The 25,375-nt window shown below is 53.8% G+C and overlaps 1 protein-coding gene across 1 annotated transcript in view; it reads left to right on the forward strand.

Moving 5' to 3' along the window:
* Positions 1–220: 220 nt before the first annotated feature.
* The window catches only part of KIAA1671 (KIAA1671 ortholog), a 61,063-nt gene continuing 35,908 nt past the window's right edge, over positions 221–25,375 (forward strand). Inside the window, exon 1 of the mRNA XM_054594161.1 lies at positions 221–1,862. Within this exon, the coding sequence (XP_054450136.1) occupies positions 1,578–1,862 (285 nt within the window). The 5' untranslated portion in view covers positions 221–1,577. The remainder of the gene's footprint in view (positions 1,863–25,375) is intronic.

The following is a 25,375-nucleotide window of genomic DNA, read 5'->3' on the forward strand; positions in this document are numbered from 1 at the left end:
CCCTCTGGGATCCGGAGCACAGCGGGGAGGGAACCCCCTCTGTCCATGCCCTGGCAGCACCCCTGCTCTGCGACCTTGGGTGCGGGCCTCCGAGTCCGCATTTTCTCATCTGTAACATGGGGTTCTCCTGAGGAAGCAGCAAATGTGCCTCCCCTCTGGGACCCAGCGGCTGCTGACCCTGCCCGACAACCCGCTTGGGTTTCCGGTGCTGCTGTCCTGTCCCCCCAGTCCCCATTCCAACTACTCCAGCTCCGTAAGGGTTAAAACCCAGGAGCTCATGTGACCCAGTGTAAACCATGAATCATTCCCATTGCTCCCTGTGCTAAGAGCCTGCCGGCCCAGGATGGGGCAGATGCTGTGCCCCGGGGTTGCCATGGCAACCCCGCCTGTACTGAAATACGGCCCAGCCCAGTTCCTTCCTTGGGGGACCTCCAGGGCTGTTTCACCTGGCTCTCTCTTGCCTTCCAGGGAGGCAGGGAGAAAAGGCCGGAAGGAGAGAGAGAAAGAGAGAGAGAGAGAGAGAGAGAGAGAGAGAGAGAGAGAGATGGAAACTGAGACACAGGGAGAGGGAGGAGAGAACCTGATAGAGAAACAGACCGCCAGAGGGAGACAGACTGACAGCCGGCCATAGGTCCCGAGAAGCTAGCCTGTCACCCTGGAGGCAGCTTCTCAACTGTTCCAACCTCCCAGGGCTGCCCCGTCTCAGACACACGGGCACACATGCACCCGCGTGTGCCGCGTGCAGCGGCGTCTCCCCCGCGCCTGCAGTGAGGGCACAGGGCGGGTAGGCAGCCTGGCACGTGAAGTCACCGTCAGCCCCGCGGGACGGTGAGCGAGTTGAGACTTGGGGGAAGAAAATGGGGGCGGACGTCAGCTCCCTGGGCGTCTGCTTCCCTGAGGCCCCTCCTGCATTCCTGGGCAGCGAAGCCCCTCGCTAAGACAGGGACTGATGTCATCCCGGGCTGCTCAGCCAGGGGACCCGGGGGCCCTGGTGGCTGCCTCCGGAAATGAGCTAGCTGCCTGCCGGCCGACAGGTTTGGAATTTCTGGCCAGCGAACAAAACCTGCATGGGTCAGGTGAGCGGGGCCCAGCTGTGGGCAGCTGGGCAGGGGGCCGCGGCAGCTAGTAGCCTGCCCACCGGGTCCTTCCAGTGTGCTCCTGGGAGGGGCCCCTTACCTGGGGGAAAGTGAGGACGAGGGTGCCCAGGGCCACCGTCTCTTCCTCCCCCCACCTCGAGGGACTGTCACGCCCTGGAGCCAGTGCCGCTGGTTCCTTTAAGCTCCTGGCCACAGCCAATTCGGTGAGGTGATCGCCAGGGACTGGATATTGGACCTCCCAGCGTGTTGACTTTCCAACGCTGGCCAGTGGGCTCCCAGCCCGACCCTGAACTCTCTTCGGAGCGAGACCCGTGGATGCAGCCAGCCGGCTTCTAGCTGGGTGATGTTGATTCACTCTTGCTTTGGCTGAAGGGGGCTGCTGGCTTTTCTCTCCACGCAAGCCCCAAACTTCCAGGAGCGGCAAAGAGGAAGAGGGGGACCCTGGCATTCTGATTGCTCTTCCTCTCGCCCCCCGGCCCCATGGATTACTTGGGGGACAAACTCACCGTGGCCCAAACCCACATGACCCAGTGGATGGGCACCGTGAGGAGGTCCTTCCAGGATGCTCTCAACTTAGTGACCACCACAGTGAGCCATGAGCGGGCCGGTGGGGAGCCCCCCAGCCGGACCCCCTTCAAGCGCACCTCGTCCTTCCGACACCTCGCCTCCCGGAGCCGAGAGTCTCTCCGCCGCTTCTCCGCTCGCAGCCAGCAGAGGTTTTCTTCCCTAAGGAAAAGGCACCCGGATTCGGAGCCACCAGACTTTGTAAGCTTGTGTGTTGTTTGTTTTTTTTTTAAATATTAAAACAGCAGTCAAACTCCTCCCCTCCCACATTCCTCCAGTGGTGGGGAGGGGTCCCGCAGACCTAGCCAGGGAAGTAGCCTCTTCCAGAGCAGTCATCCGTCAGGCCCCAGTTTCCTGCTCCCCGCGCCTGGGAAAGAGTCATGGGGTGGCCACCCCCCGACAGGGGGGTTTCTCTCTGCCCCGCAGTGGTCGGGAAGTTAGGCTGGACCGCGTCTGTGTGGACGGGCCGGCACGGCGGTCGGGCTGGCTTAGCCAGTCGATTTGTCTGCAAGCGCCGGCAGCCTGGCCCCTGACAGAAATGCTTGTCCTCCCCTATTTTTAGGCAGGATTAGTTGACACCTGCTTTGTTTCCTCTCACCCTCCCAGGATGACTGAGTGTCCCTGTCGTATGCATGTTGAGTTGTGGCTTTTGTTGTCTTGTCATGGAGCAAAGTCTCCAGGTCGCCTCTGATTACCTAACGAGACTCGAGGGGGTCGGTGGGTGGGTTTGCCCACTGGCCAGTGAACCAGGGGCTTGGTGTGAGTGGGCCGGGATGGGGCCTCTGGCTGGGTCCTGGGGTGTCATCATCTCTCACTCAGACAGGCCTGATGGAGCTTGGCAGACAGGCAGGAATGACAGCTAATGACTAAAAACTTGCCCTGTGTCTTGCTAGGGGATGGTGTGGGCTCAGTCTCAAGGACCTTTGGAGAGGTGGGCCCAGAGGCGGAAAGGCACCGCCTCAGGTAGCACAGGAAGTGAGAGGCAAAGTTAGGGCTAGAGTCCCAGGCTCTGACCCCCACCCCGGGGCTGTCTCTGGCGAAAGGTTTTCTCCAGGACTTCCTGAAAACTTCACACTTCAGGGCAGCCCACGTTAGCAACCAGGACTGAACTTGAAGAGAGGGGCCGGCGTTTCCACAGCTGACTCTGTTGGCCCAGTTCTCAGGAGGCTGAAGACGGGCGAGGGGCTGGGCATGCTCCTTCCCTGGGTCCAGCCCTGCAGTGAGTCCCAAAGGTCGATAGGCACCCAGCATTGAGGGATGGAGTCCTGGGGTGCAACAGGTTTCAAGCCGACCACCAGCACCGTTGGCATCGCCAACGCTCACAGCTGCCCTCAAGGTGCAGGGACTGACCTGGTGTTCCCTTGGCTGGCCCAGAGAGGTGCAGTGACTGTTGCGGGGGCCACGCAGCAGCCAGAGCAGTCCGGCGTAAACAGGTGCCTCATGCATATGATATCGTCTCTCCTGGATCTGTGCTGCTTTGTGGCCCTGGACAGATCAGTGGGGCCTGAGTTTATGAGACAGATGCCTGACTTCAGCCTCTGGAAGGTAGGGGGGAGACCTCTTATTTCTTCTTTCTGTCCCTCTGTCTCTGTGTGCGTCTCTCTGTCTCTTTCGCTCTTGGTCCCTCTCCGGCAGTGCAGTGAAGGGTGTGGGGGTGGCAACATGCAGCCCCCCCCCCCACCCTGGGAGCTCTGTGGCCCCAGGCCTTGGCCCCCCTGCCTGTGTAACGTGGGGGTTCCGCTAGGTGAAAGCGCGGAGTTAGTGCCCTGCGAGCCGCCACTGCCGCCGTTCACGGTTTTTGCAGCGCCTCTAACAAAGTGAATGTGCGCACAATGATCCTGGGCGTCGGGTTCCTGCCCGTTGAGCACGTGGCATCCCTGAGCGGTGGGCACCAGCTGGTACAGGTGGAGAACTCAAATCAGACTCCGCCACCCTGGTGCTGAGCACACTTGACCCGTTCGCAAGCCTCGGTTTTCTCCTCTGTCAAATGGGCAGACCTCGGGGTCATGAGGTTGGCGTGAACATCCCTCATGGAGCCGAACACGCAGTGTGTGCATAAGTGCCTCTCTGCTGGGTGCCACGCCGTTCGGACTCGGTGGAATGAGAGCAGAGTTGGGATGGGAACAGGTTCAAATCCTGGCTCTGCCACCTCCCCGCTGTGCGACCTTGGGTGGACTCCTCCCGTCTCTGTGCCTCAGTTTGCTCATCTGTGAAATGGGGACTATCATCCTTTCACGGTCACACTTCCCATTATTATTATTTTCGGGCAGTGATGCGCCTGTAACCGTGCGATGCCCTGTGGCACGAGTACCTTAAAAGTCACCGACTGTGACAACCAAACCTTTTCTCCCAAACCACTTTTTCAGAGATTCCCATTGAACTGAAAAATCCACACAAACCCCTTTTACCTGGGGATTTCACTTAAATATTTGTTTTATGGGAGGTCGTTTTGAAAGCCACAGACAATTACTGAAGAGTTTAGGGAAGGCGGCAACTCGCGAGCTGGCGCTTAGAGGGGCAGGGCCCCCCCGTCTGGAGGCTCGGACTGGTACATGATTTATCTAAATAATCTGTTCAGCTCCAAATCCTGCCTGAGGCTAGTGTTTACTCAGAGCCTGTAGAAGAATCTGCAGCGGGCTTATAGTAACCCTCAGAGGCGTGCCCTGAGATGTTTTCTAAAGCCAGCCTTGAAGTAATTTGCTAATGGCCTGCCTGTGCCTCTGAGAAAGAAAAGGGGGAATGAAGGAAATCAAACTCATTGTTTCTGAGCCACAAAGGCAGGAAGAGGCACGTTGTGTGAGGCCCAGCAGACTAGGCGGGCCCCACCGAGAGGCCAGACAGAACATTCCAGAACCCAGGAGCAACGGCAGTGCCACAGGAGGCTAATGCTGGAATAACAGTGGGAAGTGGGGGTTTCCAGGGCCTAGGGTCGTTCTGCAAAGATGGCTTTGGAATAGGACAGGCCTGGGCTCGAGTCTCAGCTGCACCGGGTGCTCCCAAGGGACCCTGGGCAAGTTAAATCACCTGTTCCCACCTCGGTGTCCTTGTCTGTAAAATGGGGCTTCACCTGGGACTTGTCTGGTGGGTGGGCCAGTGGGTTGGAGTAAGAAGGAACCAGCACAGCCCTGGCATCTGTTAAACACCTGATATACAGGACGTGCTTAGCAAATGTGCATTTATTTCACCTCCCTTTTAGGGTTGGGGGATGGGGTGCAGGTTCTGGGTGACTCCCACCTGCCTGGGGAGCCAGACCAGTCTGAGCATCAGCTAAGAGGGTAGGAACCTAGCGAGCTCTCATGGGTTTTTGCCGGGTGCCAGGCCCTGCACTAAGCACGAGGCGTGTGTGACTTGAATACCGTCGCCCGTTCACTCACCTTCTTGCCCCACCGGTATTTATCGAGCGCCCACCAGGGGCTGGGGCTGGGGGAGTGGCTGTGAACAAAACAGACACCATCCCTGCTTTTGCAGAGCTGCCTTTTAGGGGGGCAGATCGGAAAACATGTCCACACATAAATATGTAATATAAATACAAATATAAAAGGAAAATATCAAGAGCTTGCCTGTAACATCAAACTGTTGCCGTCCGTCGGAGTTTCTCAACCTCACCACTATTGATACTTGGGTCAGACAATTCTTTGTGGGTGAGGGAGACGTTCCATGTGTTGTAGGATCATCCCTGGCCTCCCCACCAGATGCCAGTAGCACCTCCAAGTGACCACCAGCAACGTCTCCAAACGTTGCCAAGAGTCTGCTGGGGGCAAATCACTTCCTGTCTGCCCCCTACCACATCCACCCCTCCCTATACCCAGTTGAAAACCACTGCTGTGTGTAATTTGGTGGGGGGGATTATAGCAATGACTGTACCAGACTATTCTTCCTGCTGGCCTGAGTTGGGAGAAGAAGAAAGGGGTCCTGCACATTGAGTACCTTCTGCTTGCCAGGAACTGGTCTCATTGAACCTGCGCAGCTGCCCCTGAGGGAAGCGGGGTGTAGGCCCATGTTGAATGGAGGAGAAATCTGAAGCACAGAGAGGTAAAGTCACAGGCCCGGGGTCACACAGCTGGGATCGGTGAGGATGGTGGTCCAGCACTAGGGTGTGTGTCCGCCTCGCCAGGCCCATAGCCCGCCCCGCCCTGGAGATGCGCAGTTCAAGCATCGGCAGCCGTGCGGAGCATTCAGAGCTCCAGCCGAAGGCTGAGGGGGAGTATTTGGTTCTGCGTCAGTTATGGAGTGAAATGGATGCCTAAAATATTCAGCAGGGCTCAGTGTCTCCCCCACCCCCAGACATATAAATCTCCTCTTTATTTTAGCAAGTGGGAGAGGATTTCAAAGTAAAGAGATGTTTGTGGCTCTTGTCTTCAGAAGCCCCGTTTTCAGACAACACCTCCTCTGCATTAGTTTTTTGAGGCTGCCGTAATACATTGCCACACAGTGGGGGCTGGCAACCAGAGATATTTGTCTCAATTTGTCATGGAGGCCAGAAGTCCAAAATCAAGGTGTCGTCGGGCCATTCCACCTTCCTAGGGCCCTTGGGGAGGATCCTTCCTGCCCCTTCCAGGTTCCGATGGCTTCACGCATCCCTTGGCCTGTGGTTGCAGCCACCTAAGCTCTGTCTCCACCTTCACAAGGCTTCTCCTCTGTCCTTATAAGGACACTTGTCAGTGGATTTAGGGCCCAACAGATAGTCCAGCATGAATTCATCTTGAGATCCTTAAGTTAACTGCATCAGCATAGACTTTTTTTTTCCCCCAAACAAAGTCACATTCATAGGTGCCAGGGGTAGGATGTGGACATACCTTTTCGGAGGCCACTATTCAACCTAGTCCACCCTCCTCACCGCTCCTACTCTGGCCCCCTCGCCTCCAGTCCATTCTCTGCCCAGCAACCCCAGGGGGCAAGTCATGCCCCAGACTTGGGAAGCCCCGGCTCCCTACCTTGGCCAGCAAGGCCCCGTGGGGCGGACCCTGCCTCCCTTTTGACCTCGGCTCTTACTGCCACCCTCCCTGCTCACTCTTCTCCTGCCACGCTGACCCCCTGCTCTTTGTCAGCGCACATCCATTCCAGACCAGGGGCCTTTGCCCTCTGCTCCCGCTGCCTGGAATGCCTTTCTCTCCGCACCTGCGCAGAGAGGCTGCCTGACCGCGGAGGCGGAGGGATCCCCGCCAAGCTTCTCTCCACCTGCCCGCGGGCACTGAGATCAACCTGCACTCGTTTGTTCCCGGTCTCCTCCATCAGGGAGTCAGGCCTGCGAGGCAGAGCCAGGGCTCTGGTCAGCCTGGCTCGCCGTGGTGTCGCCAGTGCCTGCAATAGTGCTCAGCACGTCGTATCTGCCGTCCTGAAGTTCACTCTCCTTTATCCTTGTGTCCACGTTGTGGCGCCGTTGCCATATCACAGATGGGTAAACTGAGGCCCAGAGAAGATCAGTGACGTGGCCCTGGCCCAGGATTCCAGGCCAGGCTGGTCTGGGGTTCTTTCCTTGCAGAGAGCCCGATGGAAAAATCTGAGCCACGATGGTAACGAAAACCATTCATTCTTTCATTAAAACTTTTTTTTAATGAAGTACCTCCTTTGTGCCGGGTGGAGGATGAGACAGACCGGGCTGTGCTCTCATGGGACTCACGGGACAGGGTGTCGCAGTCAACAAGTCGCCGAGTAAATGAACGAACAAGAAATTCTTAGATGCCTGTGAGGGCTCCGAAAGAAAACGGTCACAGGGCCCGGGGTCTGTGCTTTGGGAGGAGCCATCAGGGAGGCCGTCTCATGAGAGACCTGAATGGAGTGAGGGAGGAAGTCTTAAGGAAGTTGGGAGGAAGAGCCCCGCCCTGGTGGTGGGAAATGCAAGTGCAAAGGCCCTGTGGCAGGCCCTGGCTGGGGTGAGAAACGGCAGGGAGGCCAGGCCGGCTGCAGCAAAGTGGGTGAGGGGGAGGGGTGAGAAGGCGGTTAGGGCAGGTGGGCAGGGCCCAGGCTGTGTGGGCCGAGGGCTCTGGTGACGATGGGAGATTTTAGTACTGTAAAGTTTTGAGCCAAGGAATGGTACCAAGAGTGGAGTTAACACGTGCAACTACCACTTACTGGGTGCCTTCTGTGTGCCGGGCACAGGTTGTCTCATGCCTCCTGGAGACCTGGGCTTCAGGGGAGTGGGGTTCAGCTGCCATGACCCCCGCCTCCATCTCTTGGCGTCTGTGCCAGATGCTGCCAGCCGCTGCATGTCCAGAGCCCTGCCATGTGCTCTGGCCTCGGGCTGCCCCTTCGAGTGTGAAACGGGTGCTGGACTTCAGTGCAGCCCCAAAGGCCGGGGTGAAGCGACAGTGCCCGCTGCTCTGGCGCAGGGACGCAGGCAGCGCGGGCTGCTTTCTTCTGCGCTGGCCGCACCCAATTTCAGGTCTCCTTTTTGCCCTCCCGGCAGCAGGATGATGTCACCCGGAGAACAATGGTCCCTTTATCAGTCCAGCCAGGGCCAAGACTGGGTGCCTCCGGGAGGGACCTGGAGTGACAGGCAGGGCAGGACAAAGGGTGCGGCTGCTCTGCGGGGCGCTGCTTGTGTGAAATACCACGGGTCATCTCTCCCCTCCCTCCGACTCAAAAAGTGGGACGTGCTCATTTTGTACTTGGAAAGAATAGAAAAGCTGAACAAAAACAAAATCCACCCATTATTCTGACATCCATGAAAACCATTCTTGGCATTCAAGTGCATTTCCTTCCTGTCTTTTTTCCTCCCTTTTTTTGAACAAAATTGCCAGCTTTCTGTCTTTTTCCATCCTTTAAAATAAAATGTAAGTTTTATAGGTCTTCAGTAAAGACCACTTTTGTTACCCATGCAACATGCTGCTGCGTGCATGCTCCGTAATTGATTCACCCCTTTGGCCGGGGGTCTGGGTTGCTCCCGTTTTGGGCTTTGAAGGAGGCCTGCGTGCGCATGTCTTTGGATTCTGAGAGGCCTTCTGAAGCTCGAAGGCCTCTGTTACTCTCACTTTCTCCCCCTTGCAGGGTTTTCAGACCTCACATGTTTTGTTCTGACAAATGCCTCTAGCTTCCTCGCCAGGAAGTCAGAGACTTCAGGAAGGAAACCTGGATTGATCAGTATCACAGGGAATGGGATATTTTTGGATTTCGTGAAGAATGGGCTCTCTCGCAAGGAGCCATCAAGGTAATTCCTTCGTAGAAGAAATAATATGTTGGGTCAATTTACAGTGGTCTGCTGGTAGATATTCGACAACCAGGTTTTGGGGAAGAAAAGCTCTGATTTGTAGCTTTTGCCTATTCCTGTGGTGTAGCACGCCCACCAGGGCCAATTTTAGGCCACCAATTAGCACGTGGACATGAGAAAAGATGCGAGGTGTATCATTATTATACAGTATTGGCACTATACAGGTTCCATATGTGTAGATGACCTCAAGGCTGTGAATAATAGTAAAATGTAGTAATTTGGAAGCGATACCATATGTGTATTTTTTTATCTTTGCTTTTAGTATGGTTAATTTCATTGTAAGTATATCATTTACATTTTAGTGATGGCTTATAACAAGTGGCTCACAGCTGGCTCCCACGCATTCCCTGGTTGCCTCTGGGGCCAGGCCGGGCCAGCTCCAGCACCTTACTGTTGGTTAAGAAGGCAAATGGTAGGGCCCAGCCACTGGGGCCCTCAGGCCTGCTCCCACCTCTCGCTCGCTGTATGACTTTGAAGAGGCTACTTGGTCTCTCTATGCCCCCATTTCTTCTTCTGTAAAACGGGGCTAGCACTATTACACGCCTCTGTGGCTGGGGCGGAGGTAACCATGCATGTGGAACACTTGACACAGTGCTTCGTGTATAGCAGAGTCTCAATAAGTGGTTTCTATCATCACCATTGTCATCGTTATTTGTTTAGTGCTTCAGAGTTGGCAAGACACATCCAGTCACTGGCAGGCAGCCTCCAGGTTGGCCCCCAAGGGTGCTCACCTTATGATAGTCACACCATCAGGAAGTCCCCTCCTGCACCAGGTTGGTCTTTTTAACCAACAGAATACAGCAGAAGTGATGGCGTCGCTTCTGAGATCAGGTTACAAAAGATGCTGTGACTTCCCTCCTGGTTACCCTTTCCCTGCTTTGGACTGTTCATTGTGGGGAGGCCAGCTGCCATGTGCTGAGGGCACGCAGGCGGCCCTGACAGAGGCCCACAAGGCGAGCCGCGGGAGTCTCCACTCAGCTGCCAGCCAGGACGCGACACCTCCTAGCTAAGGCTCTCCTGGATCGCGAACTTTCAGAAACAATGAGAAGCAATGCTTGTTGCTTCAAGCCACTGAGTTGGGGGGCTGTTTGTTACGCAGCAATATATAACCGATACACGTTCCTTCTCGTTTATTCCTACCACAACAGCCTAAGGATCACCGGGAGCAGTACCTAATCCTTCATGTCACAGATGGGTAAATTGAGGTGGGAGGACCTCGGGTGACCTGTCCAAGGCCTGTCATGTGGTAACCTTTGGCATTCCCCGTGGGTGCTTTTCTTGTCTCGGGTTCTTGCAGGTAAAGGAGACTGCTCGGCCAGCCAGGGTTCAGGGTCCCAGGGGCTTGTGAGTAACTCACCCTTTTAGGAGTTGGCAGGAATCTCCTGGCATGAGATGGAATCCATTTCTTGGATCCTAAGTGCTCATCACTTCATTCATCTCATCAAACATTCATTGCGTGGGCCCGGCCGTAAACAGCAGCGAGCTCTGTGCAGGGATCGACGGCATGGCAGGCAAGAGCAACTTTCCCCGCCTCAGTTTCTGGGCCAGAAGAGCCCTTCTGGGTTGTCCTGCTCTGTGAGAGGCAGGTTCCTCAAACATAAGTCACAACCACAATTTAAAAATGACAATGTTTGTGAACCGTTGTTACTATTGATTTTTAAACAGATTTGGTATCCTTGGCCATCCTTTCTTGATGGAAGAAAAATAAAAAGGATGTAGGTAGAATTGGGTCAGTCTTGTTAAGAGCTTGGCTTTCGTTTTAAGACAGATCTGGGTTTGAATCTCAGGTTTGCCACTAAGTAACTGTGGGACCTCAGACAAGTGACTCTTGCTTCTGTGAGCCTCAGTTTCCCTGTGGAGAACTTCAGCACAGTGCCTGGAGCCTAGAAAGTACAGAATAAATGTTAGCTGCTGTTAGTCTCACTATAATCTTGATATATTAGTCAGATTAGGGTATGTTATGTTGCAATAGTGAACTGACCACTCCCAGCAGCTTAACACAAATATTTCTTTTTCCAATCTTGTATTTTTTGAGGTATTGCCCCCATCAGTTTTACTGAGATATCATTCACACGTAACATTGTATTAAAGTGTACAACGTAATGAATTGACTTCTGTATAAATCAGGAAATCACCAGCACCATAAATCTAATTATTAACATCTATCATCTCACATAGTTACACTTTTTTCTTTTCTTTTCTTTTTCTTTTTTTTTTCTTTTCTTTTTTTTTGTGGTGAGAACTTTTAGGATCTATGCGCTTAGCAACTTTCAAATATACATCACAGCATTAATACTGGGATCACCATACCGCACGTTATGTCCCCAGGACCTTTTATCTTCTAACTGGAAGTCACCTTTACCCCACCTTTGCCCATCCCCCCCACTCTCCGCCTCCGCAGGTGTTTCTTTCTCGCCCACAGGAAGGGGAAGCCCGCTGCTGGCCCCATGCCTTCTACAGCCGCTGCTTCTCCAGGATGTCTGATTTGTCTGGCAAGACCATCTGGGAAAACATGGCTTCTCTGTAGCAGTGGGAGGGGGAGAGGCTTGCAGGTTGTGCCAAAGCAGAGGCTACGGTCCCATTTCTTAGGTGGGGAAATTAAGGCTGAAAGAGTAACGTGTGCCAGCCACCAAGCAAACTGCATTAGCTTATCCCATCCTTGCAGGAACCCTATGGGGTATAAGTGCTATTTTTGTTATCCCTGTTTTATAAATGATAACAGGTGTGACCTGCTCAGAGTCGCCTCCTGCACTACCTGTGCGCTCCAGCCCGGGTCTGCCGCTGCCTCACTGCATGGCCCTTCCAATCAGGGCAATAGACTGAGGGGCCTGGGTACCTTTCCTGAGAGGCGCCTGGTGTAGGGGAGGGTTTCACACCCCAGCAAAGTGGTTACTTGGGCCATTATGCTTTGTTCTGGGGACTGTCCTGTGCATTGTAGGGAGCTGAGCAGCATCCTTGGCCCCTGTCCACCGTTTCCAGGCTTTCCTGAATGTCCCTTGGGGGGAAATGGCCCTTGGTGGAGAGGCACTGAAGCAGATGGTAAGAATCTGACCTGGGAGCCAAGAGGGGTGAGCCGAGGTCCCTGCCAGGCCCTGGGTAACCATGTGGCCCTGCGCGACAGACTCAGAGCGGAGTAGAAACATCAGTATAGGGCTTTGGAATCCCCCAGCATTTACATAAGATGCCCTTTGATTCCTGGTGTAAATTTTGGCATTTCCACTCTGATAAAGCATTTTGTTCCAGCAAATAATATCTGCCAAGCCAGGAGGGTGACAGGAATGCATGTCAGGTGTCCCAGGATGACACTGCGCACGCTCAGCGCATTATTCTCGTTCCAGCTACGACCTGTCAAAAGGGGGGGCCGGGACACGTCCCCTCAGCTTCCAAGGTGCCTTGCACAGACTGGTGAGCTCCCAACCTGGCGTTGTCAGGTTCTGTATCCAGATACTTGCTTTCTGCCAGAGCCAGAAATCATGCGGCAGCCCTCCTTCCCACCACACACCACCCTGGCTTCCCCAGGCACACCTGTCGCTGAACCCCTGGAATTCCTCAAGTAGTAGCCATAGGAGTCTGCTCTTCTGTCCTTGGTACTTACTTGCCTTCCGCCCTGGGTCAGTGTGAGGGATGGAGGTGGTGGCCGTGTAGAAGCAGTTGCCTCTCCCACCCCTTACAGACACCTTGGCAGGAAGTGACTGGGAGGTTCTGGAACATCTGGTGCTGGGTGTGAAGAGTGTACGAGGGTAAACAGACCTTCGTTAGCCATGACAGTTTTACAGGAGTCCTGGGAGCAAGTGTCAACAGGTCATGAGGGGCAGGACTCTTCCGGACGCTGCTCCTGAGCCTTGAATGTCAGCACATCTGGCACTCATTCCAGTCCACCCCTTTCACATTGCAGCTGGGGAAGCCAAGGCCCAGAGAGGGAAAGAGACCTACACAAAGTCACACAGCAGCGCGGCGACAGACCCAGGGCTGGAGCTTACATTCCTAAATTCAAAGCTGGGGCGTTCAGAGGCCATGATTCTCAACCATGATATCCTTCAGAGTTGAGCAGCAGACATTTATTGAGCTCCTACTGTTTGCAAAACTCTGCAGCTATGGGAGGTGTTAAAAATCGTGAGATGATCTCCCCCCTTGGGGCAGTTTTCAGTAAAATGATCCCAGCCGTCAGCCTCGAGCCAAGCCCTTTTCAGCAGCCCTGCGTGGGGGCCTTGGTTTCCCTGTCCGTGGATGGAGGCTCTGGTGTGACCCCTCAGTGCCTTCCCAATGCACTCAGCCTGCATTCAGATCCCTGCTCCTCTCTCTACCAGTTGGCTGACTTTCAGCAAGACTTGAAGCCTCGGTTTCCCCATCTGCAAACAGGGAATTACCACGCTTCCCTCAGGGCAGTGAGAATTCCACAGTGATGAGTAAGATGCACAGCAGAGCGCCTGGCATGTGGTGAGCGCACAGTAGCCACAGCTAATAATCGTAATTGTTTCCCTCTACCAGGCCTTCCTTGCCAACCACCTGGGGCTGCTCGCAGCTCTGGGACAACCGTCCCTCCTCCCTGCCTGTGCACAAGCCATTCCCTCCACCTGGAATGATGGGGCAGGGACCCAGGCTCTGCTGGAGTTTTAAGAAGGTTAAGCCTCTTCTTAAAACTGTGCTGTGTTGTCACCAAAATGACCCCCCTTGTGTATTTCCGTTGTCAGGTGGACCTGGCACACAGTGACAGAGCCGGTGGCTCCCAGCCTCCGGCTTCCACTGGGTTTCCCTGCCCTCCTTGTGGGAAGCTCTGAACCCTCCCTCCCGCCGCTGAATGGCTCCTTGATGTGAAAGCGTATTGGGGTCATTAACAGCCACAGGTAATCAGGAAGGAGGCAGCCGTGCAGAGCTAACGAAGAGGCATCCTGGTAGATGACGAGGACAGAGCGGCTGGAGATTTTTCCGTAGCCTACCTTGGATATTTTTTTTTTCTTTTCTCCTGCAGAAATGCAGGCCCTTTTGGGGGAGGGATAAAAAAAGAACGGAGGCTGTCAGAGCTCTGCTTAATGAGTTTCCTAATCTTTTCATATAATATGGAGCCCTGTGGATTTTCAACTACTCAGTGCCATGGGTGTGAAATGTAATCCTTCCAGGTCTGCGAGCTGAATTGTGGGGGAGCGAAGCGTCTGTGCTGCTTCGGTGTTTTCTGGCTGCCAGGGTGGGGGTGGGGGAGCAGCAGGAGTTGCGGAGTCAAGGGCAGGGGACCTGGGTTTGAATCCGGCACCGCCACTCCCTGTGCCTGGAACCTTGGCCAAGGGTCTGGACTACTTTGAGCTGTCGTGTCCTTGGGTACCGCCAGGGGCTTACACTGTGAGGTTCGAACTCAAACTTTGATGGTTGCCTTGGATACTGGTTCGGCGAGTCGAGTCCCAGACGCGGGTCTTACGGGTCTGCAGAATCCGCCTGCATAGCCAGAGCCCCACCTGAGCCCCGGGTGGAGGCTGTCATGTGGGCACAGCCCTTTGAGAAACGAGTCCTGAAAGCTGTTCCCTCAGTCCACGAGCATTTATGGAGCACCGTCTGTGCACCAGGCATAAGGATCCATCAGGGAACAAGACGGAGAAGGTCCCATCCCTCCTGGACAGGGTGGCCTTACAGAGGGCTTGCTGCACATTCGCTGTAACAAACAGTGTGGGCCTGAATGAATGAATGAATGAATGAGTGAGTGAGTGAGTAAACAAGTGATGGCGGCATGAATTATTAACACTCATCGAGGTGTCTCTGCACCTTCTTCCAAATTCTGCAATTCCCGCTAGACCACAAAGCAACACTGAGAAGTGTGCACTTACATGTCCTCAGAGCCCAGCACTACGCCTGGCACATTTGTGATGCTCCATAAATATCTGATCAGTGAACAAATGCATGGATGAACACAGACACGGGCTCTAAGCCCCCAGGTGGCCACCAGACACGTTTGTTAGGTAGACGGCTAGGGCTCAGCGAGCTGTGCTTTCTTGCTAGGAACTTGGTTTGGAGAGGCTCTGGTTTGTAAATACGGAGTTCTCTGTTCAACAGCAAACTGTCCCCGCAAGGTCATGGCTGTCCTTCCTGAGGACCACAGAAGTCTTGTGACCTATTACAGTGAAGTATCAAGACATTGACAGTCACTTCTTGCCTTGACCAACAGAAAATCCAGTTTTGTTTTGACCTTCCAGGCCACTCTGGTTTCCTTTGATACCCCTGTTCCATGTCTGTGCGTACCCCCCTGTAAGCCATCTTTCTGGACCCCAACATCCTGCCAGCTCTTCTGGGCTCGCCATCTTTGTCTACACGGCTGTGTGGGGTTGAAGTCAGGCAGCCTTGCCGAGAGCTCATCCGGAATCCTGTCTGAACTGATGTGAGACGTTGCCAAAGGGAGGTTGCCGAAGCTGCTCATCAGGGGCTTTGGACGGCATCCCCTGCTTGTTTATTCAGCTGACCTGTGCGACGGGTCTGCCGTGTGCCAGGCACGGTACTGAGTGCATCACACCCCTGACGCTACGTTACTCCCAGGGTCAACCTGAGGGGTTCAGGGTGGGGCAGGCGCGCACTTAGTGGCCGGGGTGCCTGCGTGCCGAGGCTGGGGGCTTCCCCCTGCATGCCAAGGCTCGCCGCCGCCGCCGCCGCTCTCCCGAGCTGAGTCACGAGTGCTTCATGGCTTTCCCTCAAGAACGTAAGTGCCATGAGGACAGGGGCCTCTCTCTGTTTTGCTGAGAATCAGAAAAAGCAGATCAGTGGCTAAAAACGCAACTCTGGAGCCAGAAGACATCTGTTCCAACCCCAGCTTTACAGTCTACTAGCTGTGAGACGTAGGCAAGTTACTTCACGTCTCTGTGCCTCAGCGTCCCTATCTCTAAAATGGGGATAATAGCATTTCATAAGCATGTCATGAAGGATAGATTGGTTGTCATACATGAAGTGCCCAGGATAATGCCTGGCAGGAGGTCGGCTCTAAAACATGCTGAGTAGGGATATTAATGGTATTATATTCACTGCTTTGTTATAAGCACATTTTCAATAAGTACATGAAAGATGATAAATATTTTAGAGGTTTGATTTACATACAGCCAAATTTGTATGTCTTAAGCGTACAGGTTGGTGAGTTTTGACAAGTGCAGACCCTGTAGCCTACATCTTTATGAAGACCTAGAATATTCTCATAACCCCAGGAAATTCCTCACGCTCCTTCCAATAAGTCTTCATTACCTAGCACTTCATAAACACTTCCTGAATGAATGAATGAGCGGGATCCATTGTCTTTGATCCCAGACCTCTTTAGGCTAGTTGTGCTTGTAATCATCATTACATAACTTGATTTGCTGTGACATAAATGTATGCAATAGGAGCGCGCAAAAAAAAGAGTGTGGTCATCCTATGAAAACAGAAACATGTTGAAAAGATTCCATAAAGGTGAATTGCTAAGAAAAAATCATGTCCTGTTGGGGCGGAGGAGACTGGGAAGTCGCACCAATCCGGATGGGCTCCCACTCCCGGATTCCCCGTGGACCTGGGCCTCCGCCCAGGGCTGTGGGGCTGCCCGTGCCCCCAGCGCGGCCCCTGCAGCGCTGGGGACCCCATCCTCCGGGCCAGGAGCCCCTCGCCGCTGCTCTCCAAACGTGTTCTTCCCAGGGAGACAGATCGGCCACTTAGGGTCCCAGACCTGCACGAGCTGGAGAAGCTTCGTCCTGCCGGTGGCTTTCATGGGACGAGGGGACCCGGAGGAGAGAGCCGGCCTCAGGGCCCCAGCCCCCACCCACCAAACCAGAGTTGCTCTTTGATCTCTTTCATACGTTAGGTGCCTGTGATTTTGCTTAGAAAGTTTTCCAAAGCTCACAAAGAAAAAGGAAAGTGGGGAACGGCGCCGCGATGCCACCACCCACTGCCCTCCACCAGAGACCAGAGACGCCGTGTTCAGACCGGGCAAGGCCTCGCCAGTGACACACAGCGACGCAATGACAGGGGCTGCTCTCGTTCTGGACGTCTAACTCTGAGCTCCGGGGGGCCTCCTGCAGCCCAGCCCTTGCGACGCCCATTTCGGGATCTCGGGTGCTGGGGCACCCAGTGTGTACCGGGTGCCTTGTCAGCCCCCAGGCGGCTCCCGGTGCCTGGGCCTGAGCGGGTCCCTGCTGCCTCTCGGGGGGCCTGCTGTGGCTCCGGTCTCTGGCGCAGAGCTTCTCTCTCCAGGTCCTGGCAGGCCGTTGGGAGCCGTGCATTCCCTCCGGGGAGGTGGTGATGACGTCACCCTCCAGGCCGCTGGGCCATGTGGCTGGTCAGGTGAAGGGGCCATTTGCACTGGTTCAGGCTGATGTCATCCCGGGAAACTGTCATCTCTGGGGGCCGCCTTCAGCCCTGGCTGCCGGCCTGCCTGTCGCCTTTGTCCTGTTTTGTTTGTTATGTGGGGCGGCTCAGGGAGGGCCTCAAGGTCCGGGGAGACAAGGTCCTCTCCCTGCCCTCTGAGAACAGGGTCACGGTGACACCATCCCATTTCTCACTGAGGCACAGCAGGTTGCAGGGCAGGCTGCTTTCAGGTTCAGTTCCCAGCTCTGCCACTCTGCCACCTCCCTGCTGGATGGCTGTGGACAGGTTACTCGGCCCCTCGGTGCCTCAAGTTCTTCCTCTCCAAAAAGGGGCGGCAGGGCACCAACTCCTAGGGTTGCTCTCAGGACGCCGGGGGTGATGCACGTGGAAGGGGCGTGGCGGCCTTCCAGGACGCCTGTGGCCCTGTCGGGTTACTAAGTGGCAGGGGTCACGACTGTTATTGTATCAGAGATGGCTCCTGGGTGTTTTTTTTGTTTGTTTTTGTTTTTGTTTTTTGGGGTTGGTTTTTTTTTTTTTTTTTTTGCATTATTCCCAGAAGTGATTTAAGTCAACCTTAAAAAAGAAACAACACACTTGCACCCTCTTGGATCCCCCCATATAAACCAGCGGGATTTAACCGGGCACACAGAATCTGTAAGCAGGATCTGGGTCATTCCCAACGCCTTCCCCTCTGGCCAAGCTCTCAGCCTTTCAATTTGCAAACCATTGTTAGGGAACGGAGCTTCTCAGAAATGCAGGTGCCCGGGCCCCTCCTCTCCAGAGACTGACAAAATTGGTCTGGGCTGCTGTCCAGGAAGCGGGAGTTATCACTGGTGTTTTCAAAGCTGCCCAGATGATTCCGAGGTGCCGCCGCGCTGAGCCCCGCGGGGTCAGGCAGTGTAACAGAAAGAACACAGCATCAGAGTAGGACAGGCCCCGATCAAACCTGAGAGCAGCTTCCTGTGCCTCTCAGGCCCTGGGCTCCCTTACTTGTAAGATGTTTCAAGAGGCTGCTGGGAGGGACCTGAGGGATGTGAATGAATTGATGAGTCAAAGGGTGGACATTTCACAGGTGTGTCCCCTGAACACCAGGGTGGGGAAGGGACCTCAGGACCCTTGTTCAGCCAGCCATCCCACCTCATCTCCACTGAGGATTCCGATGACTGGTTTCCCCCCTCACTTTGCTGGTCTGGGAGTTTCCCAGAATTCTCTTTTGCTCCATTTGACGTGTGGATGGGTGTTCCATGGGTAACAAATACCAGGGACAATACATTGAAAAATCACTTGGTTAAACAATGTTTTTAATGCAGGACTTTTCGGAACCTTCTATTAGGCAGATGTACATTAGCTCCCGCCAGAGGTGGTCCTTGGCCTCCCGGGTGTCTTAGATCTCAGCCCAGAGAAGTGCTGTGGACTCGCTGGCTGGCCTGAGTGGGAACACCTCGCCGCACTGATTACATTGGCCATTTGTGGCGCATCCCCGCCCAGAGAGGCTAGATCTGGGGGCTAGGCGCGTGCCTCCCAATGGGTGAATTCAGCCGTACTCACTGACTAGAGAATTGGTCTCTTGTGTAGCACACGTTTAAATGTGTCTAGTCATTCCTTTTCCCTCTAGAATTATATACACTGACTTCCATTAAAAGACTCTGTTCTCTAAACTGCCTTTATAAAGTCAAGGTTAGTTTATTCTCTCCTCTATTTTTATTGGGCAGAGAGCAAGGTACATGTATAGATGTATAAGTCATCCCGCCCAGGTGTCGATGGGACAGGCCTCACAAGGCCCCGCGGTTCCAGGAAAGGAGCTCCCGGTATGGTCTGGGCGCCACCCGCCCCTGTTCAGATAAGGGGCAGCGGCTCAGGGATAGCAGGGACTTGGCGGCCCTTTGGGGCAGGCTGGCACTCAAGCCTCAGCCCCTCCCCGGGTGTTTCGCTCTTGTCCACCTTGGCTGAGTGGTTTGCATGCTGTTTTTACAGCCCAAGCCTGGTTGGCCTCCAGTTATTATTGAAATGAGTGGAGGTTTCCGGGAACAGAGCAAATCCATAGAGTTTAATTAATGAATGCCCCAGAGGGCTTGGCAGCTGCATTCCTGTGTTTACCACAGGCTTGGCTGGCACGTGTTCAGGAGCTGCGGGGAGGGCGGGGAGGGCGGGGCCCCTCCCCACCTGCCGCTGCCTGCCTGGTAAAGTGTGCGTGTGTCTGTGTGTGAGAGAGAGAGAGAGAACCGTCTCCCCCTTACAGCCCTGGGACTGCGGAAGACCTTCTTAACGGGTTTGAAAAGTGCTAGCATTTGGTTTTTAGCATTTTGTTTTTATCAATTTGTTGAAATGAAATCGTCCCTCAGAGACTGGGAAGCAGAAGAGAGTGTCCCTGACAGGGGCAGAAGGAGAAGTGTTGTCGTCATTTCCGTCGTCCAGCACAGGAGACCCGGTCGGGGCCGGTGGTGAACTCTAAAGCCAAGACAGAACCCAGAGGGAGGCGGCGGCGAGGGCTGCGCGGCTTTGCCAGGCGGGGCCTTGCAGTGGTCACAAAGCTCAGAGTCAGACCCAAGTTTAAATCCCGCATCTGACCCTCGCCAGCCCTGCACCCTGGGGCAGACACCTAACATCTCTGAACCCCAGTTTCTTCCTAGGTAAGATGGAGATAATCGTCATGTATATATATGTATATGTAGTCACAGATATATTCACAGACTCAAAGTAAAGATTAAGTGAGCTAACACAGGCAGAGCTCTTAGCAGAACGTCTCATAGCAAGCACCCTGTAAATGTTAGTGATTATCATAATCACCATCAGGTACATTCCATTCTGTAGGTGTGGCGGCCGAGTCCTGGGGAGGTTCACTGACTTGCCGAAGGGTTGGCATGGCATCATGATCAGATGCCCCTTTGGGACCGTCCCCGCTGCCCCCGCCGTCTCCTTCACGCCGACACAGGCTGGGGGGATCCTGGGCCCTCCGGGCCGCGCGCCGGAACGTCCGTCATCGCGTGGATTCTGTGCGCTGCTCCTGGTCGCCAAGGCTGCTCGCTTTCCCTCTGCATTCACACTCTTGCGGTTTCTTTCCCACTCCTGAAGTCTCAGGAATCGGATGGAAGCCAGACGTGCGACTAATTAACACCTCTGAAGTGGGGAAGTAGGACCTTTCAGATGTCATTAAAATGGCAGCCTCCACAGGAAGGTGATTCTGCCTCTCATGTGGCTGTCTGGTGGGCGTCAGCTCCAGAAATGGACGATGAGAGCATTTCCTTCTCAGCTGCCCTCGTGGCCCCACCGACACCTTCCAGGCCCCTGGGGAGAGCCACACAGTAGCCATCTGACGGTAATGACATTTATTGAGTGCTTACTGTGTGCCAGGCCATTCCGAGTGCTCCTCATGCCTTGATGCCTTTAATCCTTCCAGACATCTTGTGAGGTAGGTGTTGTTATTCGCCTTTGTAGTTTTGGGGAACTGAGGCTCAGGAGGGGAAGATGCCCTGCCCAAGGTCCCATGTCTGGGAGGCTTCAGAATCGGCATCCGACATAGGGCTTTGGACTTGAGCCCGTGAGCCTAACCACGGTGCCACCCCAGCGCTGTAAACTCGGCGGCCGGCTGGAGCTCTGAGCTGGACGCTGCCCTGGCCGTGTTGAGAGTGGGGAGGAGGGAGGGAGCTGAGAGTCCTTGTGAAGCTACTCTGGGCTTTATGTGCCAGATGGTATGAGCTCTTCACATGTAGCTCCATTTCATTCTCTTTTTTTATATACCCCCTCCTCCTTCCCTCTCTCTCTCTCTCTCTCTCTCTCTCTCTCTCAAACACACACACACACACACACACACACTCCTCCTTCTCTCTCTCTCTCTCTCTCTCTCACACACACACACACACACGCCCCCACACACACACACACCCATTAGCATTATGGTCCCTATTTTATTCTTTCATTTTATTTTATTTTTTGGTTAAAGAAACAAAGCCTCAGAGATGTCAAGGGGCTTACCCCAGTCACACAGCCAATAAACATCGGGGCTCACACCCAGGTCTAGATGGTTCTGAGCCAGACTGTGGCATTTCCAGTCCTGTCCCCGTGGAAGAGAGGGACGGTGGGAATCCGGAGCTTGGTGTCGTGGAAACAACACAAGGCCAGGAGTCGGGGAGCCAGGAACTTAGTCCTGGCGTTCTGGCAGGACCCCACTGTGGGGTCAGAGGAGATCCTGCCTCTGCTTTGCCTCCATTGTCCCATATGTACCGCACAGGTCGTCTCCCTGGTTTCCAAGCCTCTTTTGTGTGCCAACATTTTGTGTGTATTCTGATCATAGCAAAAGATGCCTGAGTGTGTGTCCTGGAAAAGACAAAGCTCAAGATAGACCTGTAGACCTTACACGAGGGTCCCTGGGGTACAGGGATGAAGTGCTTTGTTCTGTGTGTGTCCAAAGCAGAACCCAGACCAGTAATGGGACTCTTACGTAGTGGCAAACAAGAACGTTTTCCCTAACAGCGGAATAGACAGGTTCCACCACTGGGATCCATTTTTGAAGCTGCAGGTATTCAGGGTTATAAGGTCACTGCATATATAAGGTAGTGTGAGTGGGGGAGCCTCCTGTCTCTGGTGGAAAGCAAGCAGAGGCTGGATGCTCTAGGCGTGAGCAGAGTTAGAGTGACCTGTCGGATACCTCTCAGCTCTGTAATTGCATGATTCTGATAAGAGATACCCAGCTGGTGAGCCAACAGCTGGGCACCAAATAGGTCTGCAGCCGCCTGCTAATGCTAAATGACTGGCAGTGGCTGCCTGGGGTTGTCTGGGTTCAGCTCTGTGATTGATTGCTGATGTCTGCCATGGACAAGCCACAGGGTTTTGTTACTGACTTTCTATATTTGGCTGTTTTCTAAAGTGTAACGCATGTATTTCCAACATGAAATCATTTCTATATTTTTTTAAAATCCGGGGACATGAGGGCATGGATGTCAGCAGCCATAGTAGCAGCCGCCGCCAACTCCCACAGCCCAGAGTTCTCTGCCCTACATCACCAGGCCCATGTGCCTGTCTGCAAAACCAGGTGCTTGAAGAAAGTGTTATGGAATCATGGAACGATTGTTTATCACCCTGGTTGCCCTCAACCAGAATTTGGCACTAGCCAGTAACTGAGGCTAACAGAAGTGGGTCATAAACAAGAATACCTGAGATTAACCTGTTCTGTTTCTTTTGGGGCACCATTGTAGATCTAATTTTCAAAGCTTACCATTGATTCCTAGGTGAATTGGACATGTGCTGGGGAAAGCAAGATGGGTGTCGTTTACCAGCTTCTCTAAGTCTCTTTTTTTTTCTTCCTTCTCAATGACAGTTACCAGCCATCATGGTCTCATAAGGGATTTTCTTTCAAAGTAAAATAGAAGTCACTTGTCTCTTCCTGGGAGTTTTGTCTTCCTTCCAGGACCTGCATCTGCCTGGGAAAATTTCTAGCAAGTAAACATTTTACAGTGGGGGAGACTGAGGCCCAGAGAGGTCAAGCCACCGATGCCTAAGCAGCCAAAAAGCAGAGAGCTGGGTCTGTCTGCCTCCAAAGCGTCTGCCCTTAAATACGTCAAGTGAATGGCTGTCCTGCAGTAGATCTTCAATATTGATGGCTCGTTTTCTCTGTACTTGTCTCGAGAACTATTTGCCTTTGTTTTGGTCAGGGTAGGCTAGGTTATGCTGCAGTAACAAACAACCCTGTCCCCCCCCCAACCCCCAAACTGCAGTAGTTAAAACAGAAAACACATTTCTTTTTTGAGTGCTCTACCTGTACGCTGACATTAGCTATGTCTATACGTCATGTCGTTGCCAGTCCAGGGCCCAGGCTGATGGAGCAGCTTGCCTGGGACATGTCACTGATGTGGCTGAGGGAACATGAACATGGACAGCCATACCTGGGCTCTTAAAATTTCTGCCTGGAATTAAATGACATCACTTCCACTCACATTTCGTTGGCTAGGGTGAGTCACGTGACCACACCTGCATTAAAGAGGGGTGTCGAGTCCTTCTGCAGGGAGAGGCAGTAAATATGTGAGCTTCATAATATAGTTGGCCTGCCAGAGTCTCAGCACGAACTTAATGGCTTCATTTGTGGAAATGAGTTTGCCCAGAGCCAGTTTCTCCCTCCCTAGAGCATGAGCCACCCTTTGAAGTAACTGTTCTTGGTTCTTGGATTTATCAAGGAGCCAAGTTGGACAAATTCCCATTATCAAGTACAGTACAGCTTCCGATTCTGACGTTTCCATTTATTTACCCATCTGTTGGTTCGTCCTGGAGGTGGACTGCCGAACTGCTATGGTGGAAAAAACCTTCAAACACAGAGTTCTTCCAAGGAATTCAGAGTTCTTGAAAGAAGTGCAGGCCGGTGTCTCTCCAGCCCACTGAGGTGCTGCTGAGCTGGCCTTGGGACCTGGGCCACGCCAGGTGGGCGAGCAGCATGTATCGCACACTTGCTGTGAACCAGATGCTTATCTGCCAGGGTCCGGGGGGTCTGTGGCTACGGGCTGCCCAAGAGGGCTCCGCAGAGCTCGGGGAGACGTGCTGCCTTAGCTGGCTTGGGAATTCCACCCTTGCCTGTTGTTCCTCTCTCCGAGGGAAAGGGAAAGCCAGCTTCAGTGCGTAAGCAGAGAGAAGCCCAGCCAGCCACATCCTGCCCCTCCAGCCCCTGATGGAGAGGTAGTGGAGGAGCAATTAATAAGGGGTCCAGGCACAATCTTAAGGGGTCTCCTGAGCATTTGTGCTCATCTCTTCTTGGTTGGGAATTCTGGGGATGCTGCTCTAAAAACATTTGTAAAATAAACACTTATTGCCTGGTATGCTCAGTGAGGCAGTGACATAGTGAGAAGGGGGAACTGAGGCCCCCTTGATATGGCTCACCTGGGAGGGCCGTGGGAGGATGGAGGCCTGCAGGCTGTGGCCCCCGGCCTTGCTCCCATGAGGAGGAGCCTGATCAGAAGCAGGCCTCCCTGGTTACCGGGGAGGCCCTAGGAGATGGGAGGAGAGGCGGTGTGTGGTGTCTAGATGAGGGTCTGACAGTCAGCCTTGGATCCTGACTCCGCCACCTCCTTGCTGTGTGGCCTTGAGTAAACCCCTTGGCTTCTCTGAGCCTGAGTTTCCTCTTCTCCCTAAAAAATGGCATTAACACTATCCAGTTGTCAAAGGTGTTATATGGACTTACTGAGACCATTCCTCTACTCAGCAAATGCTCTTTGTGGGCCTACTGTGTGCTGGGGGTATACTAGAGAACAAGCCAGACATGATCCCTGCCCTCATGCGATTTACTTTCTAGTCAGGGTGGGGAAGGGAAACAGTAAACAAGAGCAACAAAAAGTATCTCATATGAGGTGTTTGTAAATGCTGAGAAGGAAAAGAAAGCAAAGTCAGGGGGTTAGAGGGGCACGGAGGTACATGTGCACGTCACACAAGTGGCCAGGGAGCCCTGTGCCAGGATGGGCTCATATGTATGAGCAGAGACCTGAACGAAGGACAGAGCCATGCAACTGTCTGGGGGAGAACATTCCAGAACCGGGAGCAGCAAGTGTAAAGGCCCTAAGGTGGGTGTGCGCTGTGCGTGCCTTGTCCTTGGAACCGCACTTGCCCTCTGTGGCTGGGCACAGTGAGCGCCAGGAAGAGCTGGGGGCGGAGGAGCGTAGTGAGGGTGCTGTGGTAGTCCCTGCTGCTGTGTAACAAACGCTGACCTAGTGGCTTCAAGAAATCCCCATTTGTTATCTGGGCCCGCTGCTCAGGGTGTGTGTCTGTTGGGCTGCATTCTCACCTGGTGGCATGACCGGGGAAGAATCTACTTTCAGGCCCACTGCAGTTGTTGGCGAAATTTAGTTTCTTGGGGAGCAAGGACTGCGGCCCTGGGCTGTCAGCTAGAGGTTGCCCACAGTTTGCTGCCATGTGGGCTTTTTCCACGTGGCCCCTTACTTTATCGAGACAGCAGGGAGAACCTCTAGCGGGGACGTCCAACCCGCGGCCCGTGGTTGGCTGTGAACATGACCCAACACGAAATCATAAATTAAAACATTATGAGATTTTTTTGTTTTTGTTAGTGTTTGTGTAGTTAATGTGTGGCCCCAAACAATTCTTCCAGTGTGGCCCAGAGACACCAAAAGGTTGGATGCCCCTGCAGAGCAAGTTGGCCAGCAAGACAGAGTCTTATGTAATGTTACGCAAACATGGGAGTGACATCCATACTCTGTTGGTCAGGAGCAAGTCA

The sequence above is a fragment of the Pteronotus mesoamericanus genome, unplaced genomic scaffold, assembly GCF_021234165.1.
Source record: "Pteronotus mesoamericanus isolate MK-2021 breed Mesoamerican mustached bat unplaced genomic scaffold, CSHL_Meso_final scaffold_507, whole genome shotgun sequence".
NCBI lineage: Eukaryota > Metazoa > Chordata > Mammalia > Chiroptera > Mormoopidae > Pteronotus > Pteronotus mesoamericanus.